This window comes from Nuphar pumila, chromosome 5 (assembly GCF_984573655.1).
Source record: "Nuphar pumila chromosome 5, dmNupPumi1.hap1.1, whole genome shotgun sequence".
NCBI lineage: Eukaryota > Viridiplantae > Streptophyta > Magnoliopsida > Nymphaeales > Nymphaeaceae > Nuphar > Nuphar pumila.
Genome location: NC_143253.1, coordinates 25,456,360 through 25,481,973, shown reverse-complemented (window position 1 = coordinate 25,481,973; position 25,614 = coordinate 25,456,360). Strand labels below are relative to the sequence as shown.

The window sequence follows — 25,614 nt, the reverse complement described above, 5'->3', positions numbered from 1 at the left end:
ATGGCAGTGGAGGAAGCAGCCTCGGCCAGCATCAGATTGCAGCGGCAACTGCAGTCGGCCGTTCAAAGCGTTCAGTGGACTTACAGCATTTTTTGGAAAGTCTGCCCACAGCAAGGGTGAGCGTGCCTCCCTCTGTGACACACGTCCCCCATCAATATGCTTCATTTTCATTGTCACGTTGTTATTTCTTGTTTTCTCCTGTTTTTAGTTATTTAAGTTCTAGACTTCTAGTGTTCCTTAGATAATGCTGTCATAGTGGTACTTTGTAGATCTTTCTCGCGATCTCGGTTTCGAGGTTGCATCTCTTAATTAGTGGTGGTGATAATGATGATCAGGGTACTCGTATGGTGTGATGGACACTACAATGGTGCAATCAAGACGAGGAAGACGGTTCAAACTATGGAGGTGAGCACAGAGGAGGCGTGTCCACAGCGGAGCGAGCAACTTCGAGAGCTCTACGAATCGCTGTCTTTCGGCGAAACCATCCAGCCATCAAAGCGCCCCTGTGCTGCCCTGTCCCCAGAGGATCTCACCGAGTCTGAGTGGTTCTACCTAATGTGCATCTCTTTCTCTTTTCCTCTTGGTGTAGGGTACGTAACATCATCATCAACTTCTTCTTTCATCTTTTCCTTCTCGTTGGAGTGCCAAGATTTTGTATGTGAAGTGGCCAATCCTAACATGGAGAATGTGGTCTACCCCACCAACTGCTCACGCTGCCCTCACCAAAAGTTACCTGTGGCGTGGTTAGGTGATCGGCCCGAGTACACAAAACACAGAAAATCGCTACCGTGTGGGAGCGATTTTCTGTGTAAAACACAAAATACAGAAACTCGCTACCGCGCATCGATTTTCTGTGTAAAACATAATACACAGAAAATCGCTATACGCACTGTGATTTCTTGTGTTTTGTGTGGCAAGTACTGGGCTTCATGTGGTATAAAATCAAAAATGAAAAAGTAGCTGTCATATCAGGTCCCACTTAGAGCAGAGCATGTAGTGACTGCCCTCCTCCATTAAGAGGGGCCCCACATATGTAAATGGTTTGGATTCAGGTTGGATGTGGCCAATACCAGATCTGACTAATTGGACGTGGGCTAACCGGATTGAATCCAAATTTAGATTCTGGTGGTGAAAAGCATCTCAATGATATGAAAAGCTCATCAAATCAACATTCGGTTAATTGGATGTGGTTTTGGTTTACCAAAATCCACTAAACAGAGTTGCATTTGGTTGGATATCGGGTTTGATTGGCAGATGGAAGAATGTTTCAAGGGCGGTGTGACTTTTATGGATCCTCAAATTTCCCTTCTTTTCGTTGCATTGAAGGAGACAATTAACTGTTTTTGACGCATTAAATCAACAATTTACTTCATTAAGTAATCATGTATACATGGCCAAAGAGAAGCGTCCGTACAATGATGGACCTGCTGGAACTGGGCAAACCTTCAAACCACATTCATACACGCACACATACACGTAGTGGTAAGGGAGCATCCAAAGGGATAGCCTAAAGCAGCAAGAGGTTTCCACCTCACTGTGGGGTTCTGAATATTTGCCAACTCTAAAACTTTATCACCTACAAGACAACGCTGAGTCGTTAGGATCTTTAAATTTTTTTTTTGTGATGAGGGTCCCTCACCGATAACAGGGTCACCATATCTAATGTTTGTTGAAATCACCATGTTAGCGTTCATTTGGTTCCATTTCAAACGAGGGACAGTGATTCAAACATACCCTTCGAGACCCTGCTAAGTAAACACTGGGCGAGGTCACTGATACCCAAGCCCTTACTGAATCCACCAGTTAAAGGCACCCGCACACCTGGTGGGAGACTTTAGGATCATGTTCAACGTAAGGCCTTATCATATCAAAAGAGTTTTGACATTTTTCATCCCAAACAAACTCAAAAAACTTCTTCAAGAGCCTATTAAAGGGTTTGCACTTAGTAACTAGGTTAGAGATGAATCTCCTGATAGCTTGGATTTTTTTCTTAGAGGCCCCTTAACTATTTGAGATTGGTGGGTGGTGGCATGTCCACGATACATTGAATTTGACAGGATCTATTTAATGCCACGTTTGTTAACAATGAAGCCAAAAAGCTTACCCAACTCAACACCAAAAATACACTTTTGAGGATTTCATCCTGAGTTTATATTTTCTTAAGTATTCTAAAATTCTTCTCAATGACCTTGATTAAGATATCATCTACATGGACTTCTATGATATCATGGATGGATTTAGTCATGAAAGATAGCGACATTTCAGTTACTAATGACGTTCACTTTGGATTTGAGTTTAGCATGTTTGTACATGAAAACAAGCAGGCAACGATGAGTTCTCTACCCTCACCTGTTTTCACATTTACTCCTTAAAGCATCTGTCAATGGAAAACAGCCCTGCTAAGGCTATACAACCCAAACAGTCTCTATTGAAGTAAACACAGTGACCATGAAAATCGAACAAGCTCAAACCACCATTATTGTAATCTTCCTAACAGTTAGCAATAACATTTGGGCCCTTGTTGAATTGTACGCATAATGCATCTCTCTCTCTCTCTACCATGTTAAGTTTCAGGCGTGTAATATGGCTATCTAACGCTTTATACACTCAGTTACATGAATCTGCACCCTGTAACATGCATAGTCACAGTCTTTTTATGCCAAAATAGAAAAATTCACAGATACTTTCAGGCAAGATAACAAGAAAACCATTGTGCCTAGGGTGCCGGGAAAGGCGCTTGTAAGCAGACAGCATGTATGGCTCACGGGTGCGAATGAAGCAGACAACAAAGTGTATTCTCGAGCCATCCTAGCAAAGGTACCACCCCACCTCAATCAAAAGGTATCATTGTTATTTGCCGTTCAGTTGATATAACCATCTTTCTTTCTCTTCTCTGTCTTCTCCTGCATTGCTCTGCAACAATGCCAGAGTGCACGAATTCAGGTAGATCACTCACATCCTCCTTGTTGTTATGAAAAGAAGACGTTGATCCATCATCATTTGTGATCATGCCCTTTTCTGCAGACCGTTGTGTGCATCCCACTCATGGATGGCGTTCTCGAATTGGGTACCACAGAAAGGGTGATCTCTCTCTCTCTCTCTCTCTCTCTCTCTCTCTCTCTCTCTCTCACACACACACACACACACACACACACTTTTGTAAAAAGGAGTCAAAATCAGAATAGGAATAGTACAATGGCTGGTTGTTCTGCTTTCTAGAAATTTCCTTCCACCACTTAACATGAACAAAAGATTGACAACTTTTGAGCCGACTATTAAAAAACCTATGAAGGTAGGACCAGGCTGTTCCTTGTCTAGGTGAGCCAAGCAAGAAACTAAACGAAATCAAACAACACACTCTCATCGTACACGGCTAGCCGGCTACACAGTTATGCCTCCTGGGTATCAGGAAATTTCAAACTATGAAACAGGCCAAGATGACCAACAGGGATTAAAACCAAACCACAGACCACCTTAACCAATGATGGTTGATCTGACAAGGCTAGCGAGTTATCTAGCGTCACTTCGTTCTTCACTACACTAGACAAAACAAAGTTTATCATCAATACAAAGACTCCATGATCTTAATACCCATTTATGAAGTTTAGAGACAAATAAGTATGTCCTGTTTCCTTATAACTAATGACTTAGCCAGCCCAGATTGGATGATATTGGAAGATGAATAAACCATCTGAAACCTCTTTTTGCCAAAAAAATATTTCTTGAAACAGGTGCAGGAAGATCTAGGCATTGTCAACCATGCCAGAAGCTTCTTCATGGACCACAACCAGTCAAATCCTGTGTGCTCTGCACATTCGACCTCCAAACCCACTACAGAAACTGAAAGGAATCTATATCCTCTACCACGGCACCACATGCCTCCACCAGCTCCTGGTCCCCCATTCCCTATCCATGACCTCCAGCAATCAGATGCAGAAGTTAATGCTCATCTTGATTCCGACTCTGAAGCAGAGAAAGGCAGCCCCAGCAACACGCAGACGATGAGGGTAGTTCCCTCTGCGGAAAGTGTAGAGCCACCAAGTGAGCTAATGCAACTGGATATGCCTGAAGATATCCGGATTGGGTCACCAGAAGACTGCTCAAACCATTTAGATTCAGAAATTCAGCTACTTGCCACAGGTGATGACCGGCAAAATGGCAGTTGCTTCTTGCCCCATGCAGGTCATACTCGGCCGCTTTTACAGGAAGAGATTAGTAACGACATGCCAAATTCAGGTAAACCGACTAAACCTTTTTCATTATCATAAGCAGAACTATTTATTGTTTACATGCTTCCAGTTAAAGACAAACTGTCATCTTATGCTCTGAGATTTTTCTGCACAAACTCCAGGAGCACCAAAGATACAAGATTTAACACGAGAAGATTCTCACTATTCTCAGACTGTGAAAACAATGTTGCAACACAATACTTGTCAATGGACAGATCCACCTCCAACTGCTTATCTGCACTCATCACAGCAATCAGCATTCTCTGCATGGAGTGGCGGCTCGCATGACACCTTGCAGATAATAATGGAAGGAAGTTCACAGTGGTTTTTGAAGTACATCCTGTTTAGTGTGCCCTTCCTTCATAGCAAGTATAAGGATGAGAATTCACCCAAAACAAGGGAGGAAGACGGTGCAAATAGATTTAGAAAGGGTTCCCCTCAAGAAGAACTTAGTGCAAGCCATGTGTTGGCAGAGCGGAGGAGAAGGGAGAAACTGAATGAGATGTTCAGAATGTTGCGCTTGCTCATTCCTTTTGTGACTAAGGTATGCATGACCATGCTGTTGGTCAAACATTCTTTTTCCTGTCAACATGAATCAATCAATACGACACATTGCATCTGGCACATTGATTGAAAAAGTTATATCCTTTACATTCATCAGTAAGGTCATTATTTTGCTTCCATCATCACAGGATGTGTGGAGAACAGCCACTGTTGTATTGTATAATGCTTGTAATGGTATCTGCATGGCTGTAAGTTGTATATGTATATGTCACAAAATATGCGGAAAAATACAATAACACAAACACAACGTCCACATGCACGAGTCCACCATGGGATAATACAAGGTACCAACATAGGCAATACAAACAGCCACTAAGCAATACCATGCATTAAAGTACAAAAGCAAGAATAAAATAAATAACATTTTATTCATAATATACTCACAAAGTGAGTTAGAATGCTTTAAAAGAGCATTGGAGAACAAGAGGGGGGGTCACCCCTATTTATAAACAAGAGGTAGTCTCAAATAGAGTTGTTAGCCTGTTCCAATAGCTCTATTGACTAGTCATAAAGAACCAAATAGCTCTATTTGGTCTTTGACCAAATAGTCCATATAAAAATAAAAAAAGACAAAAAGAACAAAATAATGTAAAAGGACTAAAGTACCCCTAATGGGCACAACCTATTACAATGTTGTGAAATGATGAAAATACCCCTAGAAGGTATTACCTATTACATCATTATAAATAATATATATATATATATATATATATATATATATATATATATATATAACTTAACACTCCCCTTCATATTTACGGTATGATATACCGAAAGTTTGAAAATACAAAAAATAATTAATGGGGAGGATCCAAGTCTTCATTGAGAGTCTCCATCTTTATGACGCATCAAAGAATTTTGCAAATATAAGTCTTTGAATGTCTTCATTGGTTATCATCCCCAAACGCCTTCATCGGCTATCTCCATCTTCATGATATGATGTATCAAAGATATTCATTTCTCAATCCATCACATCTTTAAGAACCTGCAGAGAGAACAAAACACAGAATCCAACTACATAAAAAGAAGATATCCTAACCAAATAGTTATATAATTTCAAAAAAAAACTAGTATGTATATTTTGATCAATAATAACACTCAATTTAGAACAAAGTAATAATTTTAAGATTTTTCAAAACATTAGTAACAATTCAAGCAAGATAAGTGTAGCATACCTCTGCTATAAAATTTATAAAAACAATTTTAGACAAGCATAAACCAATAATCAATATATTTTTCAAGAAAACATAAATATTGATTACAGGAGAATTTAATCACTTAAAGAACATTTAAATTATCAAGAAGAGATAAACAATCATGTATTAATAATATCTCAAATTTTTAGAAATACACTTCAAATAGAACAAATCATCAATTTATACTAAAAACAACATGCATATAAAGTATTTCACTTAAAAAAAAAACCTAAGAAAAAGATGAATTAATTAAATTTATGCATACAACAATGTGGACAAGATAATCAATTATATATATATATATATATATTTCCAATATATTTAGTGCACACAATAATGAATGAGAGCAATCCCATAAATCACAACCCATTAAAATTTACTCACACATCCTAGAATGAGTTTAAGTACAGAGGACCAAATAATAATTTTAAAACATATATATTATTAATGAAATGCATGAAATTTTATCCATAAGCATTTTTTCATATAAGGAAAAACAAGTAGTAAAAGTTTAAAAATTTCATGAAAAGATTTTAAAAAATCCCATATAACAAAGAGAATGGTATATCCAAATTAATACTAATTTGCGAAAGATATGAAGAGATTTAAAAATCCCACAAATATCAAGAAATAATATTTTGCAAATCTCAATAATAATTCGACCACTACAAGCAATCACCTCACTAGTCACCCTAACCTCAAAAATCAAGTGTATCAGCGACTAGAACATGAGCATAGACCAAGGTTGCCAAACTAAGAAGCAGAAGCAGGAAACAATACGAGAAGCAGAAGCGAGAAGTGAGGCATTTAAAAATTTATACGAAGCGGGAAGCGAAGTTTCAATTTAAAAGCGAAATATGAATAAAAAATAAAGTAATATGGAATCAAACAAGAAACAAATAAAAACTAAAATAAAATTGATCATTCTTATATTTCATGATTTTTCTGTAAAAGAGTTAAATTTTTGTTAAAATCTAACAATAATGGTTACCAATTTAAAGAAAGTACATGGAAAGTGAGTGAAAGCGTGAAAGAAAATACATGAAAAAGATGAAAAGAAACGTGAGAAAAACATATAGTATGCATAGACCATATGCATGAGAAGCGTGTGGGAATCGAGCTTCCCATGAAGTTTCAGAAGCGAGCTTCCCACCTACCTAAGAAGCTTCTGGTAACTCTGGCATAGACATAATGCCACTAAATGAACTGTAAGAAAATGAAATCCACAACCAAAGTAACTCTCAACAAATACTCACAAAGAAAGCTCAAGCATAAGAACATACACAATACCCGAAAAAGGGTATACAAAAGGAATAAAAAATAAATCTCATTAACTTGGGAGAAAATCTCATACAACCGAATGCTATACAAGGGGAATAGTACCCCATATTTATAGAGAAGGGAGAGGAGCCATCAAGGGAGTCGTGGGACTCCCAACGTCTCTATTTAGAGCCGTTGGGAGTCCAACGACTCTTTTGTAATTTTCCTTTTGACTTTAGTCAAAAAGCACCTTTTTGACTAGTCAAAAAGCACCTTTTTGACTAGTCAAAAAGGAAATGGCTATAACTGTCCAAAAAGTAAAAACTAAACCTAATTTCTAGTTAAGTTCTAACTAAGACTAACTAAAGCTAACTAAGGAAAAATAAAAGATTACATGCATATGAGATTACATATGAGATATGCATATGAGATTACATATTTTAACACTCTCCCTCAAACTCACGGTTGGATAACCGAAAGTTTGTCTAAGAGAAATTGAAATCTAGGAGCCGCGAGAGGTTTGGTGAAGAAATCCGCCAACTGATATTCTGAAGAGACGTAGGGAAGATTGATGATGTCGCATAGAAATTCCTCTCGTATATAGTGACAATCCATTTCTATATGCTTGGTGCGTTCGTGGAATGTCCGGTTGCTGGCAATATATATGGAGTTTTTGTTGTCACAACAGAGATTTGATGCTCCTGAACTTTTGACTCCCATGTCAGAGAGTAGTCGTCGAAGTCAGACTACTTTCATAGTAGTTGTAGCCATTGCCCTGTATTCAGCCTCTGTTGACGAGAGATAGACTTTTTGTTGCTTCTTGCATCGCCATGAGACAAAAAATTCTCCTAAGAAGACACAGAAACCAGTAGTTGAGTGGCGGTCATTTGGATCACATCCCCAATCTGCATCAGTATAAGCAAGTAGTTTTAGGTTAGAATAAGCAGACAAAAATAGCCCTCAACAAATAGAATTTTTAATATATCTAATAATTCGCAAAACTGCTCCCATATGAACAGAAGTTGGAGCATGCTGAAATTGACTGACTGTATGGACATCATGTGCAATGTCAGGTCTTGTAATGGAAAGATACGATAGTGCCTTGACAAGTTGTCTATAAGGAGTTGGATTCTCAAGTGGTTCTCCATCATCAATCTTTATCTTAACATTTACAACTTTGGGAGTGTCAACGTGTCTTTCATCTCAAATGCCTGACCTGTCAACAATATCCAAGGCAAACTTAGATTGAGTTAGTAAATATCCTTTAGAGGAGTATGCAACTTCTATACCAAGAAAGTATTTCAAAAAACCTAAATCACGCATTTCAAAATGTGTTTTGAGAAACTTTTTAATATTGTAAACTCCCTATTTATCACTTCCGGTTATGATCATGTCGTCAACATAGAGAAGAAAGATAATAATACCTGCATTATAATTCTTAACAAACAAAGTTGTATCAGTAAGACAAGATTGAAAACCAAAATCAAGCATAACCTTACTAAACTTATCATACCAAGCTTTCGGAGCTTGTTTGAGACCATACAAAGCCTTATTTAAGCAAAGAGTTTTCCCTTCAGGGACATTAATTCCTGGTGGTGGATCCATGTATACTTCTTCAGCTAAACTTCCATTTAAAAACACATTTTTAACATCCATTTGAAAAATATATCATTTCTTTATAGAGGCAAAAGCTATCAAGATTTTAACAGTAGTCATTCTAGCTACTGGAGCAAAGGTTTCTTCATAGTCTATTCCATATTCTTGGGAATAGCCTTTGGCAACTAACCGAGCTTTAAACCTCCCAAGAGTGCTATCACGCTTGGTCTTAACTTTGTACACCCAGCGACAACCAATAGGTTTTTTGTTGGGTGGGATATCTTGAATGGTCCAGGTGCTTGCTTTTTCTAAAGCTTCTAATTCAACTTCCATGGCTTTGACCCATTCAGGTTGATCCTTAGCTATAGCATAACTGGAAGGTTCTTCATAAGAGTGAATTAAGGCGATGAAGGCTTGATATTTTGGTGAAAAAGACTCATATGACACAAATTTTCTAGGGACTTTCAAGATCCTAGTAGATTTTCTAGTTGAAGACATAGGGTCTTGTTCCTTTGTGTACTTTTCAAAAGCACATGGTCTTTCTAAGTTTCCTCGTTTAGAGTATTGAATACAATCTTGGTTGCTATCAACTGGTTCAGTGTTAGTAATATCATTTTGATCATCTTGATCAATATCACTTTCATTACTCCTCGGAACTAAGTACAATAGAAATGAGTACTCGTCTGTTTTCGTAGAATCTTTATTTTCAAAGGGACTTTCATTTTCCAAAAAGGATACATTTCTTGAGACATATAGTTTGTTATTTATGAAATCGAAACACCTGTAGCCTTTTTGATGACTTGCATAACCTAAAAAGCATAGGGAATAGCACGTAGAGAGAATTTATCATTCTTATCTGTGAATACAAAACATTTGCATCCGAACACCCTCAACCTAGAGTAATATAGAGTTTGCTTATAAAGCTTTTCAGTTGGGAAAATATTGTTTATCGAGGAGGAAGGCATTCTATTGATGAGATAGACAACAATTAAGGCTGCTTCAACCCAGAAAATTTTTGGTACTTGATGTGTAATGAGAAGGGTTCTTGCTGTTTCTATAATATGCCTATGTTTTCTTTCAGCTAAACCATTTTGTTGAGAGGTGTACGAACATGATTTTTGATGTAAAATCTTATATAGATTCAAATAATCTTTAAATTCTTTTGATAAAAATTTCCCCCTTGAGTAAGTACGAAATATCGAGATATCTTCTTTAAACTGATTTTTGACCATATTGTGAAATATTTGAAAGTAAGAGAAAACTTCAGATTTATGTTTAAGAAAATAAATCCAAGTGTGTCGTGTAAAGTCGTCTACGAAGATCACATAGTACGTAAACCCACCTTTTGATATAACAGGTGCGGGACCCCAAACATCAGGATGAATCAACTCAAGTGGTCGTGTAGAAACAAAGGTTCTTTCTTGAAAATGTAGTTTTTTCATTTTTCCAATAATACATTTTTCATATGTAAAAGCTTCAAAATTACAAAATTTTTCCATGTTTGGAAAAAATTGAATCTTGGATATACAAGGATGTCCAAATCTTTTGTGCCAAATATCCAAATCTAACTTTTGAACATTACAACATAGTGTATTCTTGGGAATTTACAAAAAATCCATGTAGTACAAGCCTCCTTCTCTATGGCCTTTCCCAATCAGCTTTCCTGAGTGGTGATCCTGTACTCGACAATCACGAAAGGAGAAGAAAACATTACACCCATGGTCAGTTAATTGAGATACGAACAAAAGGTTTAAATTAAGTTTGAGAATATATCTAATTTTTGGAATGCAAAATCCTTTTGAGTTTTGAGAGGTATTTTCAAAACATCCTATTCCCTTAATCTCAAGAGATGTTCCGTCTGCGGTAAAAACGTTTGAACCACTTGAGTTATGACATTGGGATAACAATTTTATGTTGGGTGTCATATGAAAAGAAGCTCCAGAATCAAGAAGCCAAAGAGATTTACCAGGATCGGAGATGCAGACATATTTCCAATGGATGTCTCGCTTGTTTCTTGCGGAGATTCGACTGTGACTGTAACTCCCCAAAATTTTGACTTGTGATTTCGAAAACATTATAAAAAAACCTTTCAAAGATTTAAAGTTTTAACTTTTAAAAACGACAGCGGAAAACATTTAGAAAGAAGCATAAGTCAACAATCTTGGGTACGTTAGCTGAAAAACCATCATTCACATAAACAACTTAAAGGAATTGAGGAAATAAGACAATAGATTAAAAATCTGCAGTTTATTACAAAATGAGCATCTTCCCAAAGTTCAATAATCTAAAGAAAAACTCAAAAAGACTCAGAGCCAAACCGCCAACAGAAAGAAGATAAATCAGGCCTGTCGATCGAAAAAGAGAGAGGCAACAGGGGTGTGCCCCTGTTTGCCGAAATCAGAAAAGCGACAACAGCGGGGCGACAGGGGTTGAGCCCCTGTCGAAAGCACTGAGGCAGGAGAGGGCCAGCCCCTGCGACAACAACGAAGCGACAGGGGCTGAGCCCCTGCTGACGGCATCGAAGCGGCAAGGGGGCCATCCTCTGCCGACAGCACGAGACGGCAGGGGACCTGCCCCTACCGACAACATCAAAGCGGCAGGGGGCCAGCCCCTGCCGACAGCCAAGAGACGGCAGGGGCTAGCCCCTGCCGACAACAACAATAAGGCAGGGGCCAGCCCCTATCGACAGTCGAGAGGCGACAGGGGGCCAACCCCTGCCGACAGAGAGAGGGAGAGAGCTCGGGACGGGGGTGACAGGGAAACAAGCCCCTGCGTGCCGAGAATCAAGGGGCAGCAGGGGGATATCCCCTGCCCTCCCGGAAGCCAAGAGGCGGCAGGGGGCGAGCCCCTGCCAGCCCACCGAAACAAAGGGCGACAGGGGCATTACCCCTGCGCGCCAAAACCCTAGAGGCAGCGGGGTGAGCCCCTGCCTGCCGGGAAACAGTAAGCGGCAGGGGCATTGCCCTTGCCTACCGGTGATCGAGAGGTGGCAGGGGGACTAACCTCTGCCAGAGAGAGAGAGAGACCGAGGCAGGGGGGGTGACAGGGAGGGCAACCGACCTCCCGTCGGTTTCCCTATCACCCACAGGGGTGAGGGGGGTGTCGCAGGGGCCTTGGTCCCCTGTCGGCACTCCGGCGAATTCCCAGAGAGAAAAGGGAACGACAGGGGCCCCATAGGCCACCTGTCGGAACCCCGATGGGCACAGAGGAGGTGGGAGGCCGTGGCAGGGGTTGTGAGCCGCCTGTCGGCCTCCCGGCGAGGTGACAGAGAGGGGGGGTGTGAGGAAGAGAAGAGGGAGGAGAACGACGTACCTGGGAGGCGGTGGCCGGCGTCGACGACGTGCGCAGCAGAGGAGGAGGGGGGTCGTCGCGAGGCGATCGAGGGCGGCGCTGGTGGCGTGCGCAGGGAAGAAGGAGGTCGGCGCGTTGGGGGCGAAGGACTGCGAGAGGGAGGAGTGCCTCCCCTCGCCCTCCTTCACAGTTCTTAAAGGGCACAGGGGGGCGGTTAATGGGGAAACCCTCGATGGGTTTCCCTAATTCGCCCGATATCGTAGGTGGGGGGGGGGGGGGTGTGCGACACTCGGGAGTCGGGTTACTAAAACCCTAATGAAAAGGGGCCTGGGTCGGGTCCGGACCCGACCCGGCCCGGGTCCAATACAATATATATATATATTTTAATGTGGGTTTTACATCCTACCCCTCTTAAAAGAATTTCGTCCACGAAATATTTATTGCCTTAAAGAGTCAAAATACAGGTCATGATATTTTTCCCTGATATCATTCTCAGGTTCCCAAGTACATTCGTCAATTCCATGATGTTGCCACCGAACCTTTACAAAGGAAATGGTCTTTGATCTTAGCACTTGGTCGCGACGGTGGACGATCTCCACTGGTCTTTCTTCGAATGTCAAGTCCCCTCTAATGTCCACATCATCATAATGAATGATGTGCGATGGATCGTGAACGTACTTCCTCAACATGAATACGTGAAAAACATTATGGATCTGAGCATACTGAGGAGGTAACGTCACGCGATAAGCTGCTTCTCCAATCCGCTCCAGGATTTCGAACGGTCCGACGTATCTAGGACTTAGCTTCCCCTTCTTCCTGAATCGAAATACGCTCTTCGTCGGAGATACCTTAACAAAAACCATCTCGCCAATATCGAATGTAAGCTCTCGTCGGCGTCTATCTGTATAGCTTTTCTGCCGACTTTGAGCGGTACAGAGTCGTTCTCGAATCATCTGCACTTGTTGAGTATAGTGTTGCAAAACTATAGGTGCCTCCAATCTTCGTTCCCCAACCTCATCCCAGTAAACAGGTGATCGACATGGCCTCTCATACAAAGCTTCGTATGGGGCCATCCCGATGCTCGCATGATAGCTGTTGTTATACGAAATTCCGCCAGACTGATGTGGGAATCTCACTCTCCCTTCTAGTCCATCATACAGGCTCGAAGCATGTCTTCCAAGGTCTGAATCGTACGTTCCGACTGCTTGTCAGTCTGAGGGTGAAACGCAGTACTGAACTTCAACTTTGTGCCCAAAGCCAGCTGAAGTTGCCCCCAAAACCTTGAAGTGAATCTAGGATCACGATCGGAGATAATCGAGACTGGAACACCGTGCAATCTCACAATCTCTCTAACATAGAGATCAGCGAGACTATCCAACGATTGGTTGAGACAGATAGGTAGGAAGTGAGCAGACTTGGTGAGTCTATCGACGATCACCCAAATCGCGTCATGCTTCCTCTGCGTCCTCGGTAGACCAACTATGAAGTCCATGGTGACATCTTCCCACTTCCATAGAGGGATCTCTATCTGCTGCATGACCCCACTGGGTCTCTGGTGCTCGATCTTGATTTGCTGACACGTTAAACACTTCGGGACATACTCAGCCACGTCTCGCTTCATACCGTTCCACCAATAACTGCGTTGTAGGTCCTTGAACATCTTCGTGCCTCCAGGGTGAATTGTGTATCTAGACTTGTGGGCTTCCGCAAGAATTTCATCTCGAAGGACCGGGTCGTCAGGAACCCAAAAACGCTCCTTCAACCATATACTTCCATCCTCCTTCAGACGAAAAGGTGTATCTGCCAGTATCGCTTGAGCCTTCAACTTCTCGTAGCGTGCATCTGTTTTCTGCCCATTGATGATCCTCGCTAGTAGCTCAGGTTGAGCAACAAGGTGGAATAAACCAATTGAACCTTGAGTGATCGCGAAAGGTTTCCAAGAGGCTAGGTCTTCGACCAACCTCCATCCAGCAAATAAAGCATTAATCGGAACTTCCGGTGCTTTGCGGCTGAGGGCGTCAGCCACAACGTTCGCCTTTCCTGGGTGGTAGGAGAGGGTGAAGTGGTAATCCTTGAAGAATTCAAGCCAACGCCATTGCCGCATGTTCAATTCTTTCTGCGAAAATAGATACTTAAGGCTCTTATGATCGATGAATGCCTCAAATTGCTCCCCATACAAGTAGTGTTGTCATATCTTCAGTGCGAACACCACCGCAGCTAACTCTAAATCGTGAGTTGGGTAGTTCTTCTCGTGAATTTTAAGTTGCCGAGAAGCGTAAGCGATCACTTTCCCATTCTGCATCAGCACAACCCCTAGGCTTAACCCAGAGGCATCAGTATAAATCACAAATCCGCCTTTACCAGAAGGTAAGGTCAAAATAGGAGCACTGGTAAGTCGCTCCTTCAATAACTGAAAACTCGCCTCGCACTTCTCGTCCCCATAAGAATTTAGCCTCTTTCTTCAGCAACTTCGTCAGGGGTAGCGCGATTTTAGAAAAATCCTGAATGAATCTTCTGTAGTAACCCACTAGTCCAAGAAAACTCCTGATATCACGTGCATTCTTTGGTTGCTGCCAACTAAGTACAACCTCAACCTTTGCAGGGTCCACAGACACTCCTTCCTTAGAAATAACGTGTCCCAGAAACATGACTTCTTCGAGCCAGAATTCACATTTAGAGAACTTGGCATACAAACGTTCATTTCGCAGGGTCTCCAACACGATGGTTAGGTGTTTCCAATGTTGCTCTCGACTTTATGAGTACACCAAGATGTCGTCGATGAACACGATCACAAAGGTGTCCAAAAATGGCTTGAACACCCTATTCATTAAGTCCATAAAAGCTGCTGGGGCATTGGTCAATCCGAATGGCATGACTGTGAACTCGTAATGTCCGTATCTTGTCCAAAAAACAGTCTTAGGAATATCATTATTCCTGATTCTGAGTTGATGGTATCCAGACCTAAGATCGATCTTCGAGAAAACCTTAGCGTTCTGTAACTGATCGAACAAGTCTTCGATACGCAGCAATGGGTATTTGTTTTTTATTGTGGCCTGGTTGAGCATTCGATAGTCGATACACAGATGCAAGGTTCCGTCCTTCTTCTTCACGAAGAGCACAGGAGCTCCCCAAGGAGAAACGCTGGGGCGAATGAATCCCTGATCCAACAACTCCTGCAACTACTTTTTCAGCTCCTCAAGCTCAGCTGGCGCCATTCTGTAAGGTGCTTTAGAGATTGGCGTTGTACCTGGTAGCAATTCAATATTGAATTCTACCTCACGAGACGGTGGAAGTCCCGACAACTCTTCAGGAAAAACGTTGGGATAATCGCGAACAACATCCAGCTCACTGATGGGAATATGCATTGGATCTGATTGGATAACACTAACCAAAAAAGCAGTGCATCATCTCTGCAAGAAGTTCTGCGCCTTAAGCGCCGAGATCATCCGGCTTGCTCGAACAGGTCTGGGAATTTTGAACTCTACTCTCGGAGAGCCTGGAGGTGATAGAATGATCTTGCCATCGCGGCAAAATATCTTGGCATGATACTTGTGCAACCAATCCATGCCTAGGATGACGTCAAATTCTGTCATCTCAAGCAAGATAGCACAAGCAGGCAAGTGCCGCTCTGCCACAACTACGTCCAATTCAGGTATATAAGTGGTGCAAACTGTGTTCTTCCCAACGGGGTTATACACGTCTAAAGCGTTGTCAAGTGGTTTTACAGTTATATGCAATTGTTTTACGATTTTTTCTGAAACAAACAAGTGTGTAGCACTACAATTAAAGAGTGCAAAAGCTGCTTGACCAACAACAAGAATGGTACCTTGAACGAGATCCCCTTTTGTCAATTGATCGATCGTGGCTGCATAAACTCGACCCGGCTCCCTGACACTGCTTGGTTGTGCTCGTTGTTGCTGCTGATGAGGTGGTCGAGGAGGCTGAGATGCGTTGCCGGTTCGCTTGAGGTCATCAACTGCTTTCTTTCGGCAGTCGCGTATGAAATGACCCATCTTGCCACAGTACAGGCATCCGCCAGTGTCCCGCGGACAAGATTGTCCCACGTGAGGCCTCTTGCACTTAGGGCAGTTATCTCCAGACGACTGTTTGGGCGGTGGATGGCCCTGCTGTCGTTGGCGCTTTGCCGGAGAAAAATGTTTCTTCCCTCCCTTAGACTTCACGGGTAGTGGTAGCCGCTGCCCTGGGCCGTCGGAATAGGTCTTCTTCTGATCACCACCTGTCGCGAGTGACTTTTTGGCTTGCACACTTTTTGAACGCTCCCAATCCTCGTTCAGTAGGGTGGCAGCTGCTACCGCCGCAGAAAACGTCGCGGGCATGCTGGTGAGAACCCTATGCCTGAGTCCTTCCTTCAGTCCGCGAATGAACTTCCCAGCCCGCTCATGATCATCCTCGAATAGGTGAGGACAATAGCGCTCCAACCGCTAAAATTTGACGACATATTCGTTCAAATTTAAGTTGCCTTGGCACAACTCCAGAAATTCCACCTTCTTCTTTTCCCTCGCATGAGGAGGAAAGTAGTTTCCAAGAAAAACTCTCCGAAAGGCCTCCCAAGGAATCACCTCAGCACCTGGGAACTGCACCTCCCGGGTAGTGTCCCACCACTCGCGAGCATCGTCCTTCAATCGAAAGGACCCGAACATCGTCTTCTTATCGTCAGGGACGGACAACACTTGGAACACCCGTTCCACCTCTTTGACCCAACTCTCCGCCAAGTCAGGGTCAACCTTGCCAGAGAAGGTAGGAGGGTCAAGCTTCAGAAATTTTTCATACGTGGCGGTTGGTGTATTCCCAACAAAAGAACCCGGATCCTGCTGGGGGCGACCTTGGTTACGAATTGCCTCTGTCAAGGAGTTGAGGGTATCCATCATGAATCCCCTCTGCTCACGCAACTCATCAGTCATGCTGTTGCTTGAGTTACCCGTCATCCTTAAAAAGCAACCAAGGTTAAGAGTCAAGAAATACTGAAGAAGCACAAGAAGACCTAAGTATAGGAGCAAAGGCAAAAATATAAATCTTTATTACGAAAGTCATTTGTTTAGAATCCAGCTGTGCTGGTACATAAGCAGAAGTTCTATTCCGTAATTATAAATGAGTTCACAGACTCCAACAAAACTGGGTAGGTGCTACTTCCCCTTAGGGACGGCTAGAGTACTTCCTAAGATATTCACTTCCATTGCCTGTGCGCCTGAATCTGCGCTTAGGAGTGAAGGGAAGTGGCTCCCCGTAGGAGGTCTTCTGTCCGTAGAGGGGCGTCGCCGGAGTATATTCCGGTGAGCCAAGGCTATAACTTGACAAATTAGTTGCAGGCGTGTATGTGGGTGATACACCGCCCACTGGGTCAGCTGGAGGTGGTGGTTGCTCGCCTGCAGTCGAAATTGCGATCCTGCCCTCATGCTCGGCCTTGCGGAGGCAGGCATCCATGATGTGCACTGATTCTCCACAGAAAACACACTCCTCTGCTAATTCAGGGGGAACAAAATCTCCCAATGACTCCTGTGGTGTCTGATGGAGCACCCGAACGTGTGAAGGTGCGAAACCACCTTCTCGAGCATACACCTCAGCCCACGTTGCTGCCAAGGGTATTTGGCAGAAGATCGGTAGTGGGAAGCCCTGATCATCCGTAAAAATGGGTAGAGGAGGGCGGTTAGCCCAGTAACCAGCCCCGAACATCCCATGTCCGCCGCTCTCCCTTACGGAACGACCATGCACCCTACGCGTGCCCCTACCGTGACTACCACTAGAACCAACAAACAGATTCATCTATCAGACGGTACTACGAATAGAAGCAAGAATATAATTTAGTCTAAACATGCTATAAAATATCAAAGACTTACTTACAGCGCGATGAGATGCTCAATAGTCAAGATTCACCTCTTTCGAACCTGGCTATGATACCAAGTTGTAACGCCCCAAAATTTCGACTTGTGATTTCGAAAACATTATCGAAAAACCTTTTAAAGATTTAAAGTTTTAACTTTTAAAAACGACAGCGGAAGACATTTAGAAAGGAGCACAAGTCAACAATCCTTGGTACGTTAGCTGAAAAAACATTATTCACATAAACCACAACTTAAAGGAATTGAGAAAATAAGGCAATAGATTAAAAATCTGCAGTTTATTACAAAATGAGCATCTTCCCAAAGTTCAATAATCTAAAAAAAAACTCAAAAAGACTCAGAGCCAAGCCGCCATCACAAAGAAGATAAATCAGGCCTGTCGATCGAAAAAGAGAGAGGCAGCAGGGGTGTGCCCCTGTTTGCCGAAATCAGAAAAACGACAACAACGGGGCGACAGGGGCTGAGCCCCTGTCGAAAGCACTGAGGCGACAGGGGACCAGCCCCTACCGACAGCAACGAAGCGACGGGCTGAGCCCCTGCCGCCGACATCGAAGCGGCAGGGGGGCCAGCCCCTGCCGACAGCACGATACGACAGGGGGCCTGCCCCTGCCGACAACATCAAAGCGGCAGGGGGCCAGCCCCTGCCGACAACATTGAAGCGACAGGGGCTGAGCCCCTACCGACAGCCAAGAGACGGCAGGGGCTAGCCCCTGTCGACAGCAACAAGGAGGCAGGGGCTAGCCCCTGTCGACAGCAACAAGGAGGCAGGGGCCAGCCCCTGTCGACAGTCGAGAGGCTGCAGGGGGCCAACCCCTGCCGACAGAGAGAGGGAGAGAGCTCAGGACGGGGGTGACAGGGGGACAAGCCCCTGCGTGCCGAGAATCAAGGGGCAACAGGTGGATATCCCCTGCCCTCCCAGAAGCCAAGAGGCGGCAGGGGACGAGCCCCTGCCAGCCCAGCGAAACAAAGGGCGACAAGGGCGACAGGAAGGCGGCAGGGGCACTACCCTTGCGTGCCAAAACCCTAGAGGCAGCGGGGCGAGCCCTACCTACCGGGAAACAGTAAGCGGCAGGGGCATTGCCCCTGCCTACCAGTGATCGAGAGGTGGCAGGGGGACTAACCCCTGCCAGAGAGAGAGACCGGGGCAGGGGGGGGGGGGGGGTGACAGGGGTGAGGGGGGTGTCGCAGGGGCCTTGGTCCCCTGCCGGCACTCCGGCGAATTCCCAGAGGGAAAAGGGAACGACAGGGGCCCCATAGGCCACTTGTCGGGCCCCCGATGGGCACAGGGGAGGTGGGAGGCCGCGGCAAGGGTTGTGAGCCGCCTGTCGGCCTCCCGGCGAGGTGACAGAGAGGGGGGTGTGAGGAAGAGAAGAGGGAGGAGAACGACGTACCTGGGAGGCGGTGGCCGGCGTCGGCGGCGTGCGCAACAGAGGAGGAGGGGGTCGTTGCGAGGGGATCGAGGGCGGCGCTGGTGGCATGCACAGGGAAGAAGGAGGTCGGCGCGTTGGGGGCGATGGACTGCGAGAGGGAGGCGTGCCTCCCCTCGCCCTCCTTCACAGTTCTTAAAGGGCACAGGGGGGCGATGAATGGGGAAACCCTCGATGGGTTTCCCTAATTCGCCCGATATCGCAGGTGGGGGTGTGTGTGTGTGCGGCGCTCGGGAGTCGGGTTACTAAAACCCTAATGAAAAGGGGCCCGGGTCAGGTCCAGACCCGACCCGGCCCGGGTCCAGTACAATATATATATATATATATATATATATATATATATATATATATATATATTTTAATGTGGGTTTTACAGTGACAACCTTCTTTTCATAAGGTCTTTTTAACTTTGGACAATATGTTTTGAGTCTTTTGACATGTCCTGATTCATGACAATAATAACAAATGATCTTTCTCCTTTCAAACTCACTTTCATGTTTTTCATCATTAGTCCTCCCAACATGCGGAAGTTTATATGGACGAACATGATTTCCTGGTCTAGATACTGCTAAGACCGAGTCATCATCACTTTTAGAAATTCTTTTCTTGAGTCTGTTTTCCTCCATGCTCAACTCTTCAATTGTATCTTCAATGGAAGAGATTTTTCCCCGATGAAGAAGAACGGATTTGGTTGTCTCAAATTCCGATCTTAGACCATTGATAAATTGAAAGAAATGCTCTGCATTTACTTGATTTTGGCAAAGCTCTATATCATGTGGGCAATGCCACTTTGGTTCAAGGAGAGCCAATTCGTCCCATAACTCGGACAAACTATTGTAATATTCCCTAATGCTTTTGTACCCTTGAATCATATTACGAACCTTTTCTTGAAGGTTTCATATGTGGGCAATATCCTTCAGAGAATACATTCTCTTAAGGTAATCCCACACATCATTAGCGTGTTCAAATTTGGCTAGGCTAGAACACTTTTTTATATCAACACTTGATATAAGCCAAGACATGATTTTGGCATGTCTCATTCTCCATTCTTTCCACTTTTTTTCATATGTGAAAATAACTTTGACTTTTTCTACCTCCGAGAGAGGTATTTCTTTTTCTCCTTTTTCTTTGGTGAGAATTAGTTTAGGTTCCTCCTTGGTTCCATCCACTAATCCCCATAATCCTTTTCTCCAAATAAGGTGCTTTATGATAGAAGCCCATTTTACATAATTTGAATCATTGAGTTTTATGGGCTTAATGGTGACATTATCATTGTCATCCATTTTACAAGCTTGTGAATGGGAAGAGAAAGAAGGAGAAGAGGAAAAAGCTTAAAAAATGAGAAAGGAAGAAGTTACTCTACCACAAAATAGCAAAAATAAGCAATCCTCCAAGCTTCCAAGTCTTCACACGCCCACTACTTTAAAGGGACTTCACTCTCTTGAAGAAAACTTGAGTGGCACACTTCTCAATGCACACAAAAAGCCTTTGATTGCTTCCACCAATGGCTCTGAAACCATGTAAGAAAATGAAACCCACAGCCAAAGTAACTCTCAACAAATACTCACAAAGAGAGCTCAAGCATAAGAACATACACAATACCCGAAAAAGGGTATACAAAAGGAATAAAAAATAAATCTCATTAACTTGGAAGAAAATCCCATACAACCGAATGCTATACAAGGGTAATAGTACCCCACATTTATAGAGAAGGGAGAGGAACCATCAAGGGAGTTGTTGGACTCCCAACGGCTCTACAACGACTCTCTTGTAATTTGCTTTTTGACTAGTCAAAAAGGAAATGGCTATAACTGTCCAAAAAGTAAAAACTAAACCTAATTTCTAGTTAAGTTCTAACTAAAGCTAACTAAAGAAAAAGAAAAAAAAAGAAAAGATTACATGCATATGAGATTACATATTTTAACATGGATAAAGATACATACGACGATATTTATAAACATCTCTTGTCTATATATAAGGACATTCAAAATAAGTGTATCAACAACTAGAACAAGAGCATAATCACAATGTCAACAATGAGCTAAAAACACACACGAAGGTATGAACAAACATCTCTTGTCTACATATAATGACACTTAGATGAGAGGTACAATAGGAGGAACACACGAGGTAAGAGAACTTGTAATGAAAACAAACTAATGTCATCAAGAAAAATAAGATTATCGATTTTAACAATCTTTCAAAACACCATAGTTTCAAAATAGATAGCCACCATAAATAAACATAATTATAAGTATCCATAATAACAATGGCCAAATAAACAAATGAGTGATACAACACACCCATAGAACCAGAGATCAAACAACCATCAGGTACAACCAAACTATAAGCAGACAATCTAAATTGACAAAAAATTGAGGTGCCCACAACTCAACCCAACAAACAACTCTAGTTCAACAACAACAAGGCCAAAAATAAATGAGGCATCACATAAAAATCCGTGATGGACAAAACAAATGCCATAAGGAGGCAATACCTACTCATGGAAATCAATTTCCAAATAAGTGAGTTCGTATATAAAAATCAATTTGAAAAAACAAAGTTTCAAATCAAATCCAATAAAGGTAGATGAAAACTTTAGAATGAGTATAGTGCAATCATATGCACAACAAGATATCAAATGATGCAATCATATGCAATTATATGTATGGTCAATATAAGCAAGCTACTATGAGACAACAATGGCATGCAACATTAAGGATGACCAAAAACATATATAGAGATTTTTAAAAAACCATATGGAAAACCAAGAGTATACACAAGTACAACTTGTCATGGATACTTACAAAGAGATCAAAATTCATGTATATGCAGTAATCTAATAAGTTTAAAGCCAAAAAAAATTATGAGGGAACACATAAGATATGCATATGAACACATGATTTCACATAAGATACTAACATACCCAAAATATATTTTGAATTATCATGCTTACGCAAGAGCCAATAAAACAATAACTCACTTAAAAATTAGTTTTTTAAAATAAAACTCTAATTTCAATTTAATTTGATACCATAAAACAATACCCAAAATGTCTATTTTTTCAACCCAAAATACCAAAAACAATTTTGAAATGGCACATAATCATTAACGACAGATAAAACATGCATAAACATATGTCCATAACACATAAATATAAAGATGATATGCCGATAAAGCAATCTCATGAAAGCATACAAAACATCTATGGCATGACTAATGAACTTAGAATCATTGATGACTTAAGATATAAAACATACAAGAATTTAAAAATTCTTAGAGCACATCTCAATGGAAGCACCAAATAGAATTCAAAGTAAATGCTTTGACATGTACATAAAGTCACCAATAAGCATAATGACGTCTAAGAAACCCAAAATAAATATATATACGTACACGAGATCATTAAATTATATATTTTTTGTATTAAAAATAATAATAACATGGAGAACTTTATCATAAGGAGCTCAAGAGTAAACTACTTATGGGTTAATGTCAAAACAAACAAACATAAGAGCCATTAAAATAATATTTCATTAAAAGACATTTCACAAAACTCTAATTCTAAGTGATTCAAAAAACACTTTACATATCTAAGAAATAACCATAATATTTTAAACAAATTTTGAAAAGAAAAGAAAGGAAATATATATATTATAAATACTTTTTTTTTAATTAAACAAGAGATACATACCAAAATACGAGAGCCTCGGGTCTAAGCTATATATATCAATACAAAATTTTACTTTCGAAGCATGAACCCGAACAAAATACCAAGATCAAGAATCCCTTGCTTTGATACCATGTCACAAAATATGTGAAAAAACAAAAGTAAGAACCATAAAGGGCTTACGATAACACAAACACAAAATGCACATGCACAAGTCCACTATGGAATAATACAAACAACCACTAAGGGCAATACCATGCATTAAAACACAAAAGCAAGAATAAAATAACTAACATTTTATTCATGATATACTCACAAAGTGAGTTAGAATGCTTTAGAAGAGCATTGGAGAACAAGAGGGGGGTTCACCCTTATTTATATACAAGAGGTAGTCGCGAATAACAACTATAAATATAGTTGTTGGACTGTTCCAACAGCTCTATTGACTAGCCAACTCTATGTTGACTAGTCCAAAAAGAACCCAACCAAATAATCCCTATAAAAACAGAAAAGGACAAAAAGAACAAAATAAAGTAAAAGAACTAAAGTACCCCTAATGGGCACAGCCTATTACAATAGTGTAAAATGATGAAAATACCCCTAGAAGGTATTACCTATTACATCATTATATATATATATATATATATATATATGTATATATATATATATACAACTTAACAGAAGTATGCATGCATATGCTCAAAGATGACCGAGCAAACCAATCACTTGACAATTGACATCTTGCTCCATACACCTGATATTGAATAAGCCAGAACCAACAAATGAAACAACACTCACACAAAACACCTTCATCGTACTTATGTTAAGCTAGGCATGAAATGCCCATTCTAACTGACCTCACATTTGATTAGCAGATTTCAGCCAAAATTGCATTTGATTAATTTTTATATTCCAGAATTTTGTTCAATTTTTTTTCCAGATCTATTGAAGAAGAAAGCTCCTAGAAAGCTCTCGGCCCAGGCATTTACTAACAACAATGCAGTGCTACATAATCACATAATCATATGTTGATGTTTTTCAAAGAGACCAACTCATGCTACTTATCCTCAAATGACTTGCAGATGGATAAGGCCTCAATCCTAGGTGACACAATAGAGTATGTAAAACAACTCAGAAAGTGCATAGAGGATCTTGAATCACGTAACAGACAGATGGAAGCCAATTCAAGAGCAAAAGGAATAGAAGCATGGGAAACATACAATACCAAAGAGAGAACGGCTCAAATAAACAGCAATAGCACAGCCAGCACTGCTCACGGTCAAACTGAGAACAGACTGCACAGTAAAGTTCCAATCTTGGATAAGAGAAAACTACAAGCAATGGAAGGAGCTGGTGTAGCAAAATCGAAGGCAGTTGGGGGCCTGATCACAATTGTGCAGGTCTCTATAATCGAAAGTGATGCATTGCTCGAGTTGCAGTGTCCACACCGAGACGGTCTTCTACTGGAGACAATGCAGGCACTGAGTGAGCTCTGTTTGGAAGCTCAGTCTGTCCAATATTCATCAGCAAATGACATTTTTGTTGCAGAGATTCGAGCCAAGGTATGTAAATCATCCTTATCACTTTTTGACATGTCAAAGGAAATGTATCAAACATGAACACGAACACAGCTGTGCCCTCACCCACAACCGCACATGCATCAAAAACATTTGGTAAAAGAAAAAGAAAAAATCCATCAGCAACTGTGTCTAGGTAATTCAAATGAACTTACTAGAAAACCACTACCATGATACGGTGCAGTGTCTGCAGACTGCTTAGGCAAACATGACCTGTTATAGCTGATCTAAAACAACTACCTGGTACTCCCAGAAACACAATAGTAATCCTCAAAATATTGAGTGCATTTTAAGCTCTGAATCTTTGTTTTTCCCCCTTATGGAGGCATGCTGATCTCAAGCTAGCCCAACAGCAATAAATTTACACTAGCTACCCAATAAAATTAATCAGAATTGACTGAAATTGGAACTATCCAAGATGTAGCTTACATGCTCTCCATTCATGGATATGCAGGTTAAAGAAGGGCCCAGTAGGAGGAAAGTTAGCATCACTGATGTAAAGCAGTCCATTCACCAGATCTTCTCCCCTTGCTGAGAAACCAACTGAACAGGGTGGAATGCTTGATAACAAATTGATACATTGGTGAGAAAATCGGTCTCCATATAAATTACCATGTTTTGTGATATCTTTTTAACTATCATATCAAAGAGAACCATTTCTTACGGATTCCGTTGTAAAAGGATTTAGCTCCTGTCATTGCTTCCTTGGACATGGGGTTGTCTTGATGGCTGACTTGTAATGCAGTTTACAGTTAAAAAAATGTATTAAGATCGGTTCCCCCTATTTGCATGGGAAGGTCAGGAACACTCTTTAGGCAACATGGCTTTGACATTCGTATATTCAAGCATTGCAGAAAAACTGACTAGATGTTGGCTAAACCATATTCACGAACTTCAATAAACAATGCTGTGATAGTCTTGGGAAGAGAGAACTGAGTTTGAGTAT

The 25,614-nt window shown here is 41.7% G+C and overlaps 1 protein-coding gene across 1 annotated transcript; it reads left to right on the top strand.

Moving 5' to 3' along the window:
- Positions 1-25,614, top strand: LOC149837170 (basic helix-loop-helix protein A-like). The gene is made up of 9 exons (XM_090007981.1): positions 1-116; positions 336-590; positions 2,721-2,817; positions 2,929-2,943; positions 3,025-3,081; positions 3,732-4,236; positions 4,352-4,773; positions 24,174-24,653; positions 25,123-25,614. Exons 1-9 carry the CDS (start codon positions 1-3, stop codon positions 25,201-25,203), a joined length of 2,028 nt encoding a protein of 675 aa, XP_089864107.1. The 3' UTR covers positions 25,204-25,614.